This window comes from Aquarana catesbeiana, linkage group LG07 (assembly GCF_042186555.1).
Source record: "Aquarana catesbeiana isolate 2022-GZ linkage group LG07, ASM4218655v1, whole genome shotgun sequence".
NCBI lineage: Eukaryota > Metazoa > Chordata > Amphibia > Anura > Ranidae > Aquarana > Aquarana catesbeiana.
Window position 1 is genome coordinate 287,389,748 of NC_133330.1, and position 19,435 is coordinate 287,409,182.

Here is a 19,435-nt window from a genome sequence, read left to right on the forward strand (position 1 = left end):
ACAGGTGTTCTCGAAAATGTATTAAGATAGTCTACTAGATGAAAATTCATTAGAATAGATTCAAGTTATGTAGAATGGTCTCAGACAGATAACAAAACAGGTGGTTAAAATAATTAGGTGGAATACAGGAAAGTTATGTACAGAACATTAAATTAAGTTTGACAAGGTCAAACAAAGGTCTGCTTGTGCCCTCATTAAAACTGTTAAAATACATACATATAGTGAGACATATAACACATCTGGTGGGGTTATTGAAAGTTCATTTTCCAAATGTCATAAATCTCTCATCCTTGAAGCTAGTATCAAGATAAGGAGAGTCTGATAACACAGCTGGGTGCCAGACTGTCTCTATACAGGTGTTTTTAATTGGACAAAAACAGTTATAAATCACTTTAATGAACATATAGGAATTTTGGGAATAATTAAGTTTATCTGGTTGTAGAACAGGTGTCAGATTTATGGTTGGTTACTTTAATGTAGATCTTAGCGACCAATCATATGTAAGAGATATGTTAAGATAAGACTTGTAAAAGAGTATATAAATGCAAGCTCTGCAATTGTTAGACAGACAAGTCAGATAGGAGCTCATAAGGCTGAACTCTATGTATGCTGCCCTATTGCACGGGTCATAGAGGTCAGAACCAATGGGCAAGTATCTGTCCTAACTTGTCCCCTCGGACAAGTCAGATAGGAGCTCATAAGGCTGAACTCTGTGTATGCTGCCCTATTGCACGGGTCATAGAGGTCAGAACCAATGGGCAAGTATCTGTCCATAACTTGTCTCCTCGTACGAGTCAGAGAAGACTTCTTAACTTGTTCCAGAATGTGGTCTCAGGTGAATTTCCCTCAAGAACTTGGTCGAGCTGGAACCCAGAACTCTGTGAGGGGACCAGATGACCGGCAGATCGGCTGGTCCCTATCAGGTGAGAGGTTCCCAAGAATTGGCAGTAAAGACCCATTCTGGTTCAAGGTGAGAACAATTCACAATTGTTTAAATTTGGTTAGAGGATAAGAATATTTATATCTAATATGCATGCATTGTAAGAAACTGTATAAATTAGACCTGTATATTGTAATATTTTGAACATAAACCTGTATGTTATCAGCTGTTAATAAACCTGCATTGCTGAAGTTCTGCCTGGTTCGATACTTTACTATTCTACTTCAACAGGAAGCAGTGGAGACACAAAGATGCTGGCAGGATCACCAGGTATTATCAAGTACCAGGTATTTTTCAAATACTGTCATTTAAAATCAGGCACGCCTGTTATGCACATATACAAGAGTGCACATAGCAAAAATATGTAAGCTATTTTAAGCAGATATTTCATTTCGTTTCATCCTGCTTTTTATATTGCATGTGTGTGTGTTCATACTTTACACAGCTGTCTGGAAAATTATTACTCAATGGAAATTTGATAATCATCATATCATATCTATTTATAAAATAGACCTGGAGGGAAGACCTGGAGACCCTATACTATACCCATTCATACATAAGCAACTAGTTCTCTGGGTAGCAGGCATCCTCATGTTCGCAACTACTTTCCAATGGCTCCCATGTCAGCTTATTCTCCCACTGTAGCACCAAACAAAACCAGTATTTACTGGCATGAGAGGACACAGGACCTTCTTTCCTAACTCCCACAACGCTACCTGAGCAAACAAGCACGAAGCCTCACCACTGTGTAAGCTTTGACCCGAGACTCATCAGCGAATTTACACATTGTTTTTTTGGAGGGCAATGAGAGGCAATAGGGTAAGTTAAGGCTAAGTATAAGCACTGGGATGTGCTCTCTGCAAAGCAAAACTTTTATTTTGACTTGAAGGTGCAAAGTACAGATGTGTTTTCAAGGAAAATGCAATGAAAACGGAAATTTCAATGCAACATTGCTGCCGGGGGGCTCAGTCAGATCAGATGTTGACTTTCCATCTTGCTCTTGGATTGGGTTGGAGATATAGCTAACAGAATTACTGCAGTGGAATCTCACCACTGGAATCTCAAATGATATAAGAAGGTGGTATGTGATTTAGCCAACCGTTGGTTATGGAACAGAACAGTGGTCTCCAAACTATGGCTCAGGGGCCAGATGTGGCCCTTTACTTGCCTTTATCCGGCCCTTTAGGCACTATTCCTTCCACTGAGAGGAGGCACTATTCCTTCCACTGACAACAGCAACAGTGTATTATTTCCCCCACTAACACCAATGATGGGCACTAATCCTCCCCCTAATACCAAAGATAGGGCACTCTTTACTCCCAGTGACACCAGGACATTTTCTACTCCCACTGCTCATAGTTTGGCCCCCCTAAAGTCTGAAGGACAATAAACTGGCCCTTGGTTAAGAAACATTGAAGACCCCTGGAATAGAAGATGAGATTCAGAAACTACATGACTCAGTGTACCCTTCCCACTGAGCATGTTGAGGCTTTTAATTACTAAACCTTGAAAGCCTCAAGTTCACCAAACCATTTCCTAATCATACCCTCTGCAGATAAAATTCCATTCAATGGATTGTTTGAATATTCTTTACACCTACCTCCACTTGCTCTCCTTTCCTTTTTCCATTTTTAGAGAAACTAGAGCAACTGAACATTTCCTCGTTCTCAGTACATTGGACAGAGCTCGTTGCTGTTCGGGCAAAGCCTGATATTTTGGACCAAGCCGTTCGACATAAGAGCTCCTCATCTAAAAAAAAGATGTGAGAAACAGTTATATGCCTCTGTCGCTTATGATTGGTGGTGAGCAGTGACGGCTTTCAGGTAAAATAGCTCAGATGGGTTTGGACTAGCATCCGAACACGCCTGAGCTCATCCCTGATTTCAGTTTGGCAAATGTAATCTATGGGTCAGCCTCATAGCAGTAGGGAATTAAAAATATGTGTAGTCTAAAATAGCAGTAATTTAAAGTGATTGTAAAGTCATTTATTTTTAAATAAGTATCATGTCATACTTACCTGCTCTGTGTAATGGTTCTGCACAAAGCAGCTCAAACCTCATCTTCTGGGCTCCTCCTCCCTTCCAAGTGCTCCCATAGCAAGCTACTGCTATGGGGGCACTAGTACGGGCTTGATCCCGAGCCAGGCTGTCTGTGCCAATTGACAAACACTCAGGGCCAGTGCTACTACTAGGCGGAGTAGGCACCTGCCTAGGGCGCACTACCACCAAGGGCGTTGCCACAGCCTCTGTCCCAGTGAAGCTCCAGGCGTGTGTGAGCTCGGTGCTGGGCCGGCTGTCCCCGGGAACACATCCAATGCGTACCGACAATCCTCCGCTGAATGTCCTGCTGTCACATCTCCCTACACAGTAATATCGCACAGCGCTGCTCCGGAACTCCTTTACTCCAGGTGTGGCTCTGTGTGACTCTGTTGGCAGCGGAGGGGCGGAGCTCGGTGAAGATGGGAGCATTGAGAGAGGTGCAGCGTCTGTTAGCTGATCTCCCGACCGGCAGGGACACCATGGAGCAGCTGGATGGTGGCTCTGGCAGGGACTCCTAAGCAATACTGCCCGCCGCTGCTGAGTAGAGCCCTGATGTTATGGTCAATCAAGCCATAAAGAGCAGAGGTAAGGAGGAGGATGGAACTTCCCCGATCTACATCAAGCTGTGTGTGGGGGATGGGGGGGTGAGTAGTGCAGGAAGTAGGAGTCAGTGTATGTGTCAGGTAGGTGGGTCAGGTAGGGCAGTGTAGTGGTCAGGTAGGTGGGTCACTTTATGTGTCAGGTAGGTCAGTGTAGTGGTCAGGTAGGTGGGTCAGGTATGTCAGTGTAGGGGTCAGGTAGGTAGGTCAGTATATGGGTCAGGTAGGTCAGTGTATGTGTCAGGTAGGTCAGTGTAATAGTCAGGTAGGTGGGTCACTGTATGTGTCCGGTAGGTCAGTGTAGCAGTCAGGTAGGTGGGTCAGGTAGGTCAGTGTATGTGTCATGTAGGTCAGTGTATGTGTCAGGTAGGTGAGTCACTGTATGTGTCAGGTAGGTCAGTGTAGGGGTCAGGTAGGTCAGTGTAATGATCAGGTAGGTCACATGTGTTACAAGGGCAGGGCAAAGGAGTGGAGTCAGGGGGCGTCAAAATGAGGTTTCTCTTAGGGTGTCAAAAATCCTTGCACCAGCCCTGCACACACTGCACAGCTTGGCCCCACCCCTTGCTCCTTCCTCACAGGATTTGATGGACAGCCTCCATGTCCAGTGAAAATAGAGAGCAGTGCCGCTGCTTTTGGGCACAGCACTGGATTGAGATCAGGCTTAGGTAATTATTTAGGTGGGGGCTGGGGGTTAACTGACCACTGAAGGTTTTTTACTAGGGCTGGGAAAATTAAAGATTAATTCCTCGATCAATCGTTAATTTTTTTGATCGATCACCTCTCCGCCGGCTTCTGGGTTTTCAGGGAGTTCCGTTGGAGATCTGGTGATGTCATGAACGTCACAGACATCGACGTCACCGGACTTCTCCCCCCTTCCCCAAGTGCCTCCGTCTGCTAATGAAGGGAAAGGGGGAGGAGTCCGGTGACGTTGATGTCCGTTAAATCATAAATTGAGGAAGATGGAAGATCCTAACCATTTGATTGATCTCACTGGTCAATGTATTCAGATAAACATCTATATAAATCCTGGACTTGGCTATGAAAATCAACATATCTGAGAGCTTTCCTGGCTGTAAGTCAGTTTGAAGATGAACTGAGATTGATTGGTTATCCAGCAATCAAGAAACATTTATGATGAGGGCACTTTTTTTCCAAAGAGCTGACACTTTGCTGTCTCAGCAGGTGATGGATGTCTCTGGCTCTCCATCGGTCCCCCTGATGCACAACGGTGCTATTTAAATAGACTGTAGGGTGACGTCGTAGCCCAGCCCCGCTGAGGAAGTTCTGAGGAAGTTCTGATTGAACGTAACGCGTACGGGGGGAGGAGCTACCCATGACATCAGCTAAAAGTAGTTGGATCTGTATGTGCGTTATAATTAATCGAAATTAGTCAATTAATCGATTTTAATAAAATCCATTAATCAAACACAAAAATTTTAATCAGTAACAGCCCTAGGTTTTACCTTAATGCAGGGAACCTTAAGCCATTACAACCATTTTAAGAAGGGGTACAGAAAAAGAAATACATGAATGTGAAGAGTATGAACAAACTGACCTGCTTCTTGTTCTGTTCATTGCACAAAACACTATACCCCAGCAGCCATAGTATGTCAACATGCCATGGGAATATAAAAACTTTGTGTTATCAAGAGAGCAGTTTGATTTGGCAGCTGCTGAAGATTAAAGTTCAGGTGTCTCTCATTGAAAATATATATTGGGCAACTTGCTTTATTTATTGGCTTTGGAGTAAATCTATTGAGGACATGAGCAGTGTAGCACTGAAAGGCCAAAGTATTTGCAAAGCTTTAAGCCAAGTCAAGTGGCTTTTTTTAAATCTTTAAAGAGGACCTGTCACCAGGATCTCTTTAAAGACTGAGGCAACAGGGTCAACATCAATCATCCCACAACATTATACTGTATGTGCATTTAAATAGTATTAATGTATGTACATTATACTGTATGTGCATTTAAATAGTATTAATGTATGTACATTATACTGTATGTGCATTTAAATAGTATTAATGTATGTACATTATACTGTATGTGCATTTAAAGTGGAAATTATGCTTAAGGCTTCATACACACGGACATTTTAAAAAACAGGCTCTAATGCTAGTAACAACGCGATTTTATTAGCATTTTGATTTGGCGTCAATGCACATTTGTCGTTTGTAAGCGTTAACGCTAAGGCGCGTTTTTTGAAGAATAAACATCCCTCTGCTATTTTCCACTCTCAAATTACCCACATAAACATTTTTACAGCTTAAAAACGCTGATGCTAAAAAACGACGGTATAGCATTAATGCTCATTTTTTAGCTTTTTGTCTGCGTCAAAACATCTCTAGCACTGGAGCCTCAGAACGTACTGGTCCTTGTTTTTTTTTTTTGAGCTTAAAAACGACCATGCCTGTTACGGCTCAAAAACGCCATGGTGTGTATGACCCCATTGAATAACATGGAGTGGCGTACTTAAAGGGGGGTTCCGGCCGCAATATTTTTTTTTTTTAAGTCAGCAGCTACAAACACTGTAGCTGCTGACTTTTAATAAGGACACTTATGAGCCCGCGATGTCGGCCCCCCGAGGCCGATCCGTCCATCGGATCGGCTGCCGGCGCCTCCATCTTAACGAAGGGAAACAGGCAGTGGAGCCTTGCGGCTTCACTGCCCGTTTCCTACTGCGCATGCGCAAGTCGCGCGGTGCTTTGTGAATGGCCCCGTGGTTTTCTGGGACACACACAGTTCCCAGAAGGCAACGGAGCCGCTCGCCGAAGAGGGGGAAGTGACGCGGAATAGGTAGAGGCAGATTAGGAAGACTGCCTAGCAACAAGGGTTTCAGGTAAGTTTAAAAAAACATTTTTTTATTTTTTTAAGATTTTTGATGCAATTTTTTATTTTAGGGTGGCCCTCCACTTTAAGCAACACAGAAAGCTCAAAAAAGTCGCTGTTAAAACGTCAGTGTGTATGAGGCCTAACACTGTTCTAAAAAATGTTTCCTCCCCATTCTATCCTATGTATCCTGTCTACCATGTGTAAAAAAGATGTGTATGCTTACCTTTTTTTTTTAGTTCTGTCCAATCCGGTCACGCGATTCTACAGCTCCGGCTCCCCTGGCTCATGAAGTGCTCAACATTTGCTGGGAATGCTGAGTCTTGGATCAGCAATTGTATTCTAACAATGGAATTTTTCTGCTGCAAAAATACACTTATCAGCAGCTGCAGCCACTGATCAACAAGAGTTTTCCCAACTATTCCGTTCCACAGAAGTCGATTGTTAGATCATGTTCTGTTGAGCCAGAATAGCCATAGATGGATCAAAATTTAGCTGGTCCCTGCTGAACCAGCTGAATTTCAATCCATATATTGGCAGCTTTAGCCTGTGTGTACAGGGCCATATTATAAATGTTTAATCAGCAGTCTACCTACCATAAATAATAAAGAATTAGAACTGATTGAAGAGTTCCGAGACCACAAAAATGCTGTGCATGTTTTTATAAGCCACAGAACACTAAAGTGAGCCCTGATATCCTTAAACTGGCCATACGCCAATGGAATTTCATTCAAACATTTGTTCATTAGAGCATTCAGTAATACCATCATCGACAGAAGGAGAGCAGCGCCATCTAAGTGCAGCATTATTAAGACATTTTATTCCATAAAAGACTATTGGTAACTCGCAAGATGTATGAGATGTCAGCGCATGTGGGATTAATAATGTGGTTCATCGGCTCGTGGGGAAGATGATCTTCTCACTGTTGAAGAGGCAGCTGATGGTTTCAGGGATGCCGGTGGTTCCCCTTATAAGGACCCTTACGGTCTTATTACTTCTCTTGATATCCTCTAATAGTAAGTACCCAATGTACCTCACCCCCCATTGTCAAATCGATTGTCCTCTATTCTTTCACTTCATTTCCCTAGTGACCCTTTCCTCCCCCATTCTTTTTTTTCCCCCCATCCTCTTGAATCCCTGCCCCCCCCCCCCCCCCACACACACACCTTTTACCTTCCTAATTTCCTCCTCTTTCCCCTCTCTCCCTTATGCTTCTCTCTGTGCACATCCATTCCATGTAACTATATTCCACATTTAAACTTATTTTTACTTTTTATTTGTATTTTTATTTTAATTTCAAGTTCATCATTATTGTTTTCATCCTTATATTAAGTTTATTTTTAACTCCACCTTTATATACATATATATTGCCCATAATCATTGTTTTGATACTCACTGATTGGTTCATTGTTTCTAATCATAATTGTAAAACCTTGTTTCATTCGCAACCATCCAGTACACAATCGTTTTTATCAGAATTGCTATTAGATTACCTTGATGGTATCTAACTAATAATCTGACACTCCAGTGCCCCGTGATCCACTAATTATCACCTTGAAAGGTTGCCAAGATAACGCCTGATTAGTCCTGGCCACAGCATACCTCCTCCAAAATGGCCCCAGTCATAGCCTGATGAAGGAGCAGGCATTCTCCGAAAACGCGCTCCTCCCTGCTCTCTCTCCAACTGGAAGTGACGTACACCGATGTCTGTGAGCCGTCCTGAGTGTCTGGAAGCTCTGGGAACCACCGGCATCCCCGGACCCATCAGCTGCCTCTTCACAAGTGAGAAGATCGTCTTCCCCACGAGCGGATGAACCACATTATTAATCCCACATCTCATACATCTTGTGAGTTACCAATAGTCTTTTATGGAATAAAATGTCCTAATAATGCTGCTCTTAGATGGCGCTGCTCTCCTTCTGTCTTTGCATTCCACAGAGTTACTTCTGACCTGGCACGAGTTGGCAGCCATCCACAGTCAGCTTATCTAAGAACACTTCAACTGTCCTTGGGCCACAAATGTACCCCTCCACATGAACTCGATGTGAAAGAGAGTTCTAATTACCCACTCTCTCTTTATTCAGCTGATGATCAAATATACTTTCTCTTGCCTTTGAAGTAATACCATCATGGATTCAACAAATTTCATATGAAGACCCTAGAAATTTTAGTTAGATTGCAATGCCAATGTTTCATATTCAATGTTTAATTACAGGATCCATGCATATTACAATAAATACACATTTTCCCATATGAAAACTACATTTACAGTTAGAATTTTGTTTGTTCAAAAAAAAAAAAATTCCCCTTCTTCTTCTAATTCTCTCATTGCTATGTTCAAAAATGAACATCAGTTCAACCCCACTAACTATAAGAATATAAATGTTTCCACTGGTGTATGGCTAACTTTAGTAGTTTACAATCCAACTGATATAGACAGACTGTGATTGAAGGACACTGATACTGGTGGCCAGAGATTTTAAAATACACAGACATACCTGGGTAAATGTTCAGGTAAAATTTGCCTTTATCTATCAACAAATTATTCCCAACCTGAGAAAGCACCATTATGTCCACATTGGAAGAATTCTCTTCAGTTCTTGCTCTCATGACAACTGTTAACTTTAGGGTGGTTGTAAACCTCAGCTATGAAATACAGTGGGGACGGAAAGTATTCAGACCCCCTTACATTTTCCACTCTTTGTTACATTGCAGTCATTTGCTAAAATCATTTAAAGTTAATTTTTTTCCTCATTAATGTACACACAGCACCCCATATTGACAGAAAAACACAGAATTGTTGACATTTTTGCAGATTTATTAAAAAAGAAAAACTGAAATATCACATGGTCCTAAGTATTCAGACCCTTTGCTCAGTATTTAGTAGAAGCACCCTTTTGATTTAATACAGCCATGAGTCTTTTTGGGAAAGATGCAACAAGTTTTTCACACCTGAATTTGGGGATTCTCTGCCATTCCTCCTTGCAGATCCTCTCCAGTTCTGTCAGGTTGGATGGTAAACGTTGGTGGACAGCCATTTTTAGGTCTCTCCAGAGATGCTCAATTGGGTTTAAGTCAGGGCTCTGGCTGGGTCATTCAAGAACAGTCACGGAGTTGTTGTGAAGCCACTCCTTCGTTATTTTAGCTGTGTGCTTAGGGTCATTGTCTTGTTGGAAGGTAAACCTTCGGCCCAGTCTGAGGTCCTGAGCACTCTGGAGAAGGTTTTTGTCCAGGATATCCCTGTACTTGGCCGCATTCATCTTTCCCTCGATTACAACCAGTCGTCCTGTCCCTGCAGCTGAAAAACACCCCCACAGCATGATGCTGCCACCACCATGCTTCACTGTCGGGACTGTATTGGACAGGTGATGAGAAGTGCCTGGTTTTTCGCCACACATACCGTTTAGAATTAAGGCCAAAAAGTTCTATCTTGGTCTCATCAGACCAGAGAATCTTATTTCTCACCATCTTGGAGTCCTTCAGGTGTTTTTTTAGCAAACTCCATGCGGGCTTTCATGTGTCTTGCACTGAGGAGAGGCTTCCGTTGGGCCACTCTGCCATAAAGCCCCGACTGGTGGAGGGCTGCAGTGATGGTTGACTTTCTACAACTTTCTCCCATCTCCCGACTGCATCTCTGGAGCTCAGACACAGTGATCTTTGGGTTCTTCTTTACCTCTCTCACCAAGGCTCTTCTCCCCCGATAGCTCAGTTTGGCCGGACGGCCAGCTCTAGGAAGGGTTCTGGTCCTCCCAAACGTCTTCCATTTAAGGATTATGGAGGCCACTGTGCTCTTAGGAACCTTAAGTACAGCGGAATTTTTTGTAACCTTGGCCAGATCTGTGCCTTGCCACAATTCTGTCTCTGAGCTCTTCAGGCAGTTCCTTTGACCTCATGATTCTCATTTGCTCTGACATGCACTGTGAGCTGTAAGGTCTTATATAGACAGGTGTGTGGCTTTCCTAATCAAGTCCAATTAGTATAGTCAAACACAGCTGGACTCAAATGAAGGTGTAGAACCATCTCAAGGATGATCAGAAGGAATGGACAGCACCTGAATTAAATATATGAGTGTCACAGCAAAGTGTCTGAATACTTAGGACCACATCCCTCTATAGCCGGGGTCTCAAACTGTCGGCCCTCCAGCTGTTGCGAAACTACAGGTCCCATGAAGCATTGCAAGGCTGACAGTTACAAGCATGACTCCCACAGGCAGAGCCATGATGGGACTTGTAGTTTCGCAACAGCTAGAGGGCCGGCAGTTTGAGACCCCTGCTCTATAGTGTATACTTTTATTGCATCTCAATCAAGAGCACGAAGTGTAATTTCTGTCTGCTGCCTCATTCCTCTGCTATCAGCATGAGTCACTTCTGACAAGTTTTCCTGACACCAAGAGAAAAAAGGTGACAGGGGAGGGAGTTCCAGCTGATTGACAGCCTCAGCTCTGTTCCTGTGTGCTGTGTGAAGGTGGGTGTGTCCCTTTCCTCCAATAAGCTTTTTCTCCTCACTAAGCTCTGCAGAGTGCAACTTCAGCTCTCCGCCCCCTTTTTTCTGACAGCGCAGGCAAGCTTTATTATTCTAAACTTTGAATGGATGTAGAGAAGAGAAGACAGCAGATAAATGGGTACAACATATGTAGGAGGATTTGTTTCATCTTTGCATATCACCTGAGGCCAGGCACCGCAATGGGTATATGTAAGGGTTTACAACCACTTAAAATTCAATCTGACATTGGTCAGCAGGACAAACAGTGGGGTAATCCTCCCCAGCAGAGAAAGCACAAAAAAAAATTCCCCAATAAAAAAATTGGCAATCTGTGTATCCCAACCTGATTCTCTAGTTGCAGTAAAAGAGAATAAAACAATTTGATTGGGGTCAAAGACAATTCTTCTCTTAAACCCATGGACATGTGTAGCAAGTGCAACAAAGTGGGCAGGAGAGGAAGCAATGGATGCCATGATGTTCTTAGTTACAGTGCCTTACCACTGGCTAGTTTAACAGGTAATCCAGCAACTCTGTTTGGAGTGATTAGTCTCTGGTCATCAGGGAACCAAGCTTCATTAATGGCGTTTTTAGTAGAGAAATGGATCAGCTGCTGTCGCAGTTCAGTTACAGTTAACTCTGGTTTGCCATTCAGTATCATTGCTGCAATACCTAGAACACAAATTTACATAATGGTGACCAACAAATCAATTTGGCAGAAGAAATGGAAATATGTCAATACATAAAACATCAAATGTGCACTTTGTATGCCAGGGCTATAAAGTACTGTATCCATACCTGGAGACTTAAAGGGGCTTACCACTTTTAGTAAAATATCTCACTGTCAGACCACTGGAAATTAGGAGACTGGCACACACAGCAGTATCCCTGGAGCACTATTAGACTCTAGGAGCTCTTGCCTTGAAAATGTATTGCTTTTTATAGATTTCCAAAGCTGGAAAACTGTTGACCTTCTCATTTAGCTGGAAAGCAGACTAATTGAGGGTGGTCCTGGATTCCTGCCATGTGATTCAGTCTATCAACCATCACCGTTCTGAGGGAAGACCTTGATTCTAGACACAGCTGCACCATTTTACTAAAGCTGGCAAAACATTGTCAAATTCGGAAATAATTATCTTTCGAAAATCGTAACTTATGCCCCGCACACACGAGCGGAATTTCCATCGGAAAAATCTTGGATGGTTTTTCCGACAGAATTCCGCTCAAGCTTGGCTTGCATATACACGGTCGCACAAAAGTTCTCTGAACTTTCGACCGTCAGGAACGCGGTGACGTACAACACTACGACGAGCCAAGAAAATGAAGTTCAATGCTTCCGAGCATACCCGAATTGTTTCCGAGCATGCGTGTTTTTTGCGCGTCGGAATTGCATACAGACGAATTGAATTTCCGATAGGAACTTTTTCTGATGGAAAAATAGAGAACCTGCTCTCATTCTTTTGCTGGTGGAAATTCCACCAGCAAAAGTCCGATGGAGCATACACACAGTCGGAATTTCCAACCAAAAGCTCACATCGGACTTTTGCTGGCGGAATTTCTGCTCGTGTGTACAGGGCATAAGAGTTTTTGTTTGAATTTCCCACCATTAGTGGGCCGCAGTAACTGTCGATTTTCGTGCAACCATCGAATTTGAGTGATCGTGCATGTTGGAAATGTTTTGAAAATTTCTAATCAATGATGGGAAAATCGTGCTAAAAATATAATTGAAAATGAAATGCGCATGAGCTGTGACCTGGAAAAAAAAAGAAGATTCCTGGCCACAAAAATTCTTCTCTGTTGCAACATGAGGTGAAATTGAAGGCTTGGTTGGAATTTCGAAATCAATGGTGGCATCGGATCACAAAATGTTCTGATTTTCGAAAGAAAATTAGTTCGGAATTTGACCCATCTATGGCCTGCATAAGAGTGGAAAGGCTCTCAGGTTAATCTTAATGAAACTGTATATTTTGTTTGCTTTAACCACTTCAGCCCTGGAAGATTTGGCTGCTGAGTGACCGGGCCATTTTTTGCAATTCAGCACTGCGTCGCTTTAACTGACAATTGCACGGTCGTGCGATGTTGCACCAAAACAAAATTGACATCCTTTTTTTCCCACAAATAGAGCTTTCTTTTGGTGGTATTTGATTGCCTCTGTGGTTTTTATTATTTGCTCTATAAACAAAAAAAGAGCGACAATTTTGAAAAAAAAAAAAAACGCAGTATTTTGTACTTTTTGCTATAATAAATATCCCCATTTTTTTGTAAAAAAAAAAAGCTAATTTTTTCTCAGTTTAGGCCGATATGTATTCTTCTACATATTTTTGGTAAAAAAAAAATCGCAATAAGCGTATATTGATTAATTTGAGCAAAAGTTATAGCGTCTACAAAATAGGGGATAGATTTATACCATTTTTATTATCTTTTTTTTTTTTTACTAGTAATGGTGGCGATCTGCAATTTTTATCAGGACTGCGACATTATGGCGGACATATCGGACACTTCTGACACACTTTTGGGACCAGTGACATTTATACAGAGATCAGTGCTATAAAAATGCACTGATTACTGTAAAAATGTCACTGGCAGGGAAGGGGTTAACACTAGGGGGCGATCAAGGAGTTAACTGTGTTCCCTGTGTGTGTTTCTAACTGTAGGGGGAGGGGACTGACCTAGAGGAAGTGACGGATCGTGGTTCCTAGCTAATAGGAACTCACGATCTGTCACGCCTCACAGAACAGAACAGGGATTTGTGTATTTTGTATGTGCCCATACCTGCTACATGTGCTGCTGCTTGTGAAGTTCCACTTTTAGATGTAAAGCAAGTGCTGCAGTCACTAGAGGCTCCTATAATATCATCTCCTGGAGCAAACAAGTCAACGCAATTTCCAAAATTTGTACCAAGCACTCCCATTGTTACTGGCTGGTCCTCATAATTAGTGGCTCCAACTGTTATAACCTGTATAAGACAAAGGTGTCCAACAATCACATTTTCTTACAGAACGAAAAAAGACAAATCAATTTGTTACTCTAGAGCAGCAATCCTCAACAAAGGTTCTGTGGAACCCTAGGGTTCATCCAGAGGTGCTAGGGGTTCCTTGAGCTATGACTGATTTACCTCCTATTTGAAGATGCTTGCATAGTTTCAAAGCCAATGCCACTTGGCAGAGCCAGCTGCATGACGTCAAAGATATTTTTAGCTGTCTGTTAGGGGGGCATTCTAATCGCCACTGTTAGTGCCGAAATACTTTTTTCTTTTAAATTTGTTCATAACTGGGCATGATATAATCTTTTTCTAGACATAGCTAAGCATAGAAGTATAAAAGTGGTCCTGGCTAATCCGCGCAGTTGATTTTAGACTGTTGTACAGCCCTTATACAACCAACAGACATTAGAATATAGCAATAATGTAGTAGTAACATATTAGAAAATGCTAGTAAGGCAATGGCCTACTGGTTATTATGATTTTTTGGACAACAGTATGATAATCCTGAAAAAAATCTCCTCCTTTTCTTTCCTTTTTGAATACTTTATAAGCCTATTAAGGGATAAATCTTTGATTCCTGGTGAAGTAATCAAACTTCATTCTGTACCACATTACATCAGTATTTCGTACCTCTGGCTCAGATGCTGGAGAATACAGACAGGCATCATCTTTATAATTCCCAGCTGCTGCAATGATCATTACACCAGATTTGATGAGCGTACGACTGGCCATATTGAGTGTTCGGCTATATCCCCCAACAAATGGGATAAGGATAATCAGGGGGCTATATGGCTGTTCAATCAACGTCTTCCTGATGTACTCCAGACCTGAAAAGGATACAGAATTCCTCATGTTGAAGTTGAATTTTTCTGATAAGTGTACTGGTAGTATATTTATCATACGATACAAAAGAATAAGGCTCCATTCACACTTGTACTACTCCAAAGTTGCGCAGACTTTGGAGTGCAACTTAGGTGCAACATCGCTGCAACTTTGGATGGGGGCAACTTGGATACGACTTTTGCTTTGACCAGTGATAATGGACGACTGTTGCACAACTGTTGCATTGTATAACATTCAGGTACAACTCTAACTTTTGAGGGTTAACATTGAAGTCTATGGCCCCCTAAGTTGCATGCGAGTCAGACTAAGGCCCCTTTCACACTTGTGCAACTCCAAAGTCGCGCGACAAGACAGTCATACGACTGTGAATCCGACTTTGCCCCACAACTTGAAGTACGACTTCAAGGAGCAGGGACGCGACTTTGAGGTTTTTTGTTTTTTTTTTGGAGTCGTACAAGTGTGAATGGATCCTAAGTCGCACATATATGAATGGTCATCATTGGAAAACATGAGGAACGACTTGTCATTCAGTGTCCAAAATTGCATGACAAGTCACACAAGTGTGAATGGAGCCTAAAGAACATGTGAATGATTTGAAGAAATACTGTATCGGCAGCGTTAAAAGAAAAAAATGCAGCACATTAGCTAAGTGGGTAACACTTCCACCTAGCAGCACTGGGGTCCTCAGTTTAAATCCCAACCACAGCTCTACCTGCCTGGAGTTTGCTTGTTCTCCAGGCCTGTGTGGGTTTCCTCCCACACTCCAAAGACATGCTGGTAGGTTATTGGATCCTGTCTAAATTGGCCCTAATACAGTGGCTTGCAAAAGTATTCGGCCCCCTTGAACTTTTCAACCTTTTGCCACATTTCAGGCTTCAAACATAAAGATATAAAATTTTTATTTTTTGTGAAGAATCACCAACAAGTGGGACACAATTGTGAAGTGGAACGAAATCTTTTGGATTTTTGAAACTTTTTTAACTGATAAAAAAATGAAAAGTGGGGCGTGCAAAATTATTCGGCCCCCTTGCGTTAATACTTTGTAGAGCCACCTTTTGCTGCGATTACAGCTGCAAGTCGCTTGGGGTATGTCTCTATCAGTTTTGCACATCGAGAGACTGAAATTCTTGCCCATTCTTCCTTGCAAAACAGCTCGAGCTCAGTGAGGTTGGATGGAGAGCGTTTGTGAACAGCAGTTTTCAGCTCTTTCCACAGATTCTCGATTGGATTCAGGTCTGGACTTTGACTTGGCCATTCTAACACCTGGATACGTTTATTTGTGAACCATTCCTTTGTAGATTTTGCTGTATGTTTGGGATCATTGTCTTGTTGGAAGATAAATCTCCGTCCCAGTTTCAGGTCTTTTGCAGACTCCAACAGGTTTTCATCCAGAATGGTCCTGTATTTGGCTGCATCCATCTTCCCTTCAATTTTAACCATCTTCCCTGTCCCTGCTGAAGAAAAGCAGGCCCAAACCATGATGCTGCCACCACCATGTTTGACAGTGGGGATGGTGTGTTGAGTGTGATGAGCTGTGTTGCTTTTACGCCAAACATATCGTTTTGCATTGTGGCCAAAAAGTTTTTGGTTTCATCGGACCAGAGCACCTTCTTCCACATGTTTGGTGTGTCTCCCAGGTGGCTTGTGGCAAACTTTAGACGAGACTTTTTATGGATATCTTTGAGAAATGGCTTTCTTCTTGCCACTCTTCCATAAAGGCCAGATTTGTGCAGTGTACGACTGATTGTTGTCCTATGGACAGACTCTCCCACCTCAGCTGTAGTTCTCTGCAGTTCATCCAGAGTGATCATGGGCCTCTTGGCTGCATCTCTGATCAGTCTTCTCCTTGTCTGAGCTGAAAGTTTAGAGGGACAGCCAGGTCTTGGTAGATTTGCAGTGGTCTGATACCCCTTCCATTTCAAAATGATCGCTTGCACAGTGCTCCTTGGGATGTTTAAAGCTTGGGAAATCTTTTTGTATCCAAATCCGGCTTTAAACTTCTCCACAACGGTATTACGGACCTGCCTGGTGTGTTCCTTTGGTCTTCATGATGCTCTCTGCGCTTTCAACAGAACCCTGAGACTATCACAGAGCAGGTGCATTTATACAGAGACTTGATTACACACAGGTGGATTCTATTTATCACCATCAGTCATTTAGGACAACATTGGATCATTCAGAGATCCTCGCTGAACTTCTGGAGTGAGTTTGCTGCACTGAAAGTAAAGGGGCCGAATAATTTTGCACGCACCACTTTTCAGTTTTTTAATTGCTAAAAAAGTTTAAAATATCCAATAGATTTTGTTCCACTTCACAATTGTGTCCCACTTGTTGGTGATTCTTCACAAAAAATTAAAATTTTATATCTTTATGTTTGAAGCCTGAAATGTGGCAAAAGGTTGAAAAGTTCAAGGGGGCCGAATACTTTCGCAAGCCACTGTATGTGTTTGTATGAATGTAAGTTTTGGACCTTAGATTTTAAGCTCCTTGAGGGCAGGGACTGATGTGAATAAATATGTAAAGCGCTGCATAAATTGACAGCTCTATATCAGTACCTGTAATAAGTAAATAAAGGAAAGAGGTCTTATATTGGATGATATAGGAAAATCAGACCAAGGACTTTATTTGCCTTACACCAGAAAAGTCACATTACTTTCTGCATCTTTGGCAATACACCGTTGTCTCCCTCTTTGGAGCCTTTATAGGTAAATTGCATAGTCTAATGTTAATTCTGTATTTTAAAAATGGCACCTCTGATATCAATATACTGTATAAATTGGAAATACATTTTGCCAGCTAACTGGATGAACTGTTTCTTGCCCACATCCCTGGTACAGGCAATGAACAAAAAAGGTTCCTCAAAAGTTGGGATTTTAACGAACCAAAAACAGTGAACAGTGTATTATAAAATTACAAAGTTTATTAATGAAAAATCTGATAAAATGGATCAATAAAAACAAACACATAGCATATGACAGCATTGGAACAAACCAAAGGATAACCTATTAATCAACTGCCTATGGATGTAGGACAGAAGAAAATCCAACGCATTTCAACACAAAAAGTGGAGGTCTTTTTCAGGGACAAGAGATTATACAGTTCCAGATTTTTTCAAAATTAGTCCTATGTGCTGATGATTCAAGGACTGGAAGTCATAGCTCAAGGGCAAAGGAAAAGAACGCTAAAACTGTGCCAACAGGCAAGGAGGGACAACGCCGCCAAATGGGTCCTCAATCTTAGACTGGAAGAACCCAAAAGGGGCCAGGGCAAATGAAGGACCAGTAACTCTCGGTAGTGGCTCCAGAGATGCTAATTACATAGAGTATATGGGGTCTCTGAGTGTAAGGGTGGTATAATGCACTGATATAGCCAAAAGCAGGTATTTTTGCTCGATGCAAAGTGCAACAGGCATCAGGACTAGGGAGAGGACCGGAGATGGAGCATAGGTTACAGGTACTGTGCCAGTCCAGGTAGAGACATCTTACATCAGACTGTAGCATTCTATCATATCTTGTAATTCAGCAGTGCAATATGCAAATGACATCTCCGACAAGTAGCGTCAATATATACTGTAAATGACCCTAACAAGGTTGGTGGGTAGATATGATAATGACAGGGTTTTAAACACCAGTCAAGAATTTCTAACATTATCAGAAGAGATATTCTTACCCATTAGACTGCCACTAATTGTTCCTTTACCCTGACAATTCAAAACTCGCAGGCTGCGGAGATTGACACCTTTGGCAACACCCGCGTCTCTTCCATTTACGACTCCAGCCATATGTGTTCCATGACTTTCACATTTACTGGCCTGCAAAAAAGTAAATAAATATCTGACATCACAGAAGCTCTGTACAGGGTTCTTAATAAATCAAAACATTAGCACTCTATATAATTGAATCAAGGAGTAAATCAGGCAACAAGTAAATTCATGCTAATGAGTAATGCAGTTTCTCTCTTTTGCTCAGAACTACTTCTTATACAGTATGTAGTGACTTATACACAGGGCTGCTGCCCCATAGGGGGCTGAACCTATTATATGCAGACCCAAGGGCCCGGGTTCGTACCAATTCAGATATTTCCTTGCCTTTTTCTCTAAGGAGGGGTACACGACAGGGGTGCCCCCTCACCCCGCTCCTGTTCGCTCTTGCCATCGAGCCTTTTGCATTGGTGTTGCGGCAGGTGGCGGGGATTAGGGAGATCCGCTACAGTCTGCTGGAGGAAAAGATTTCTCTATATGCAGACGATGCCCTCATAGATCTCGCTGGTAGTGAAGCCTCTTTCAGCAACTTAATACAGGTGGTTGAAGAGTTTGGTGAGGTGTCTGGTCTGAGGGTCGGCTGGGAGAAATCCATAGCATTTCCTGTTGGACCCCCACTTCCTATAGACTACCTCGAGCACTTTGGCTTGAGTATCTCCCATACCTTTAAATACCGTATTTATCGGCATATAACACGCACCGGCGTATAACACGCACCCCAATTTAGGAGGGAATTTTAAGGAAAAAAAAACTTTTAGGAGGGAAGTTGAAGGGAAAAAAACTTACATTTAAATGCCCATCATTGCAGCCTTCTCAGTGCAGCCTTGCCCCAGTGCAGCCATGTCAGTGCAGCCTTCCCCAGTGCAGCCTTGTCAGTGCAGCCTTCTCAGTGCAGCCTTCTCAGTGCAGCCTTCTCAGTGCAGCCTTCCCCAGTGCAGCCTTGCCCCAGTGCAGCCTTGCCCCAGT

At 42.4% G+C, this 19,435-nt stretch overlaps 1 protein-coding gene across 1 annotated transcript in view; it reads right to left on the minus strand.

Annotated features, from left to right (window-relative positions):
* PCSK9 (proprotein convertase subtilisin/kexin type 9) overlaps window positions 1–19,435 on the minus strand; it is an 85,117-nt gene that overhangs the window by 16,903 nt on the left and 48,779 nt on the right. The window contains exons 7-11 of the mRNA XM_073593450.1: window positions 18,379–18,520; window positions 14,497–14,693; window positions 13,656–13,839; window positions 11,385–11,555; window positions 2,541–2,689 (exon numbers count right to left, since the gene is read on the minus strand). Of these exons, the coding sequence (XP_073449551.1) occupies window positions 2,541–2,689; window positions 11,385–11,555; window positions 13,656–13,839; window positions 14,497–14,693; window positions 18,379–18,520 (843 nt within the window). The remainder of the gene's footprint in view (window positions 1–2,540; window positions 2,690–11,384; window positions 11,556–13,655; window positions 13,840–14,496; window positions 14,694–18,378; window positions 18,521–19,435) is intronic.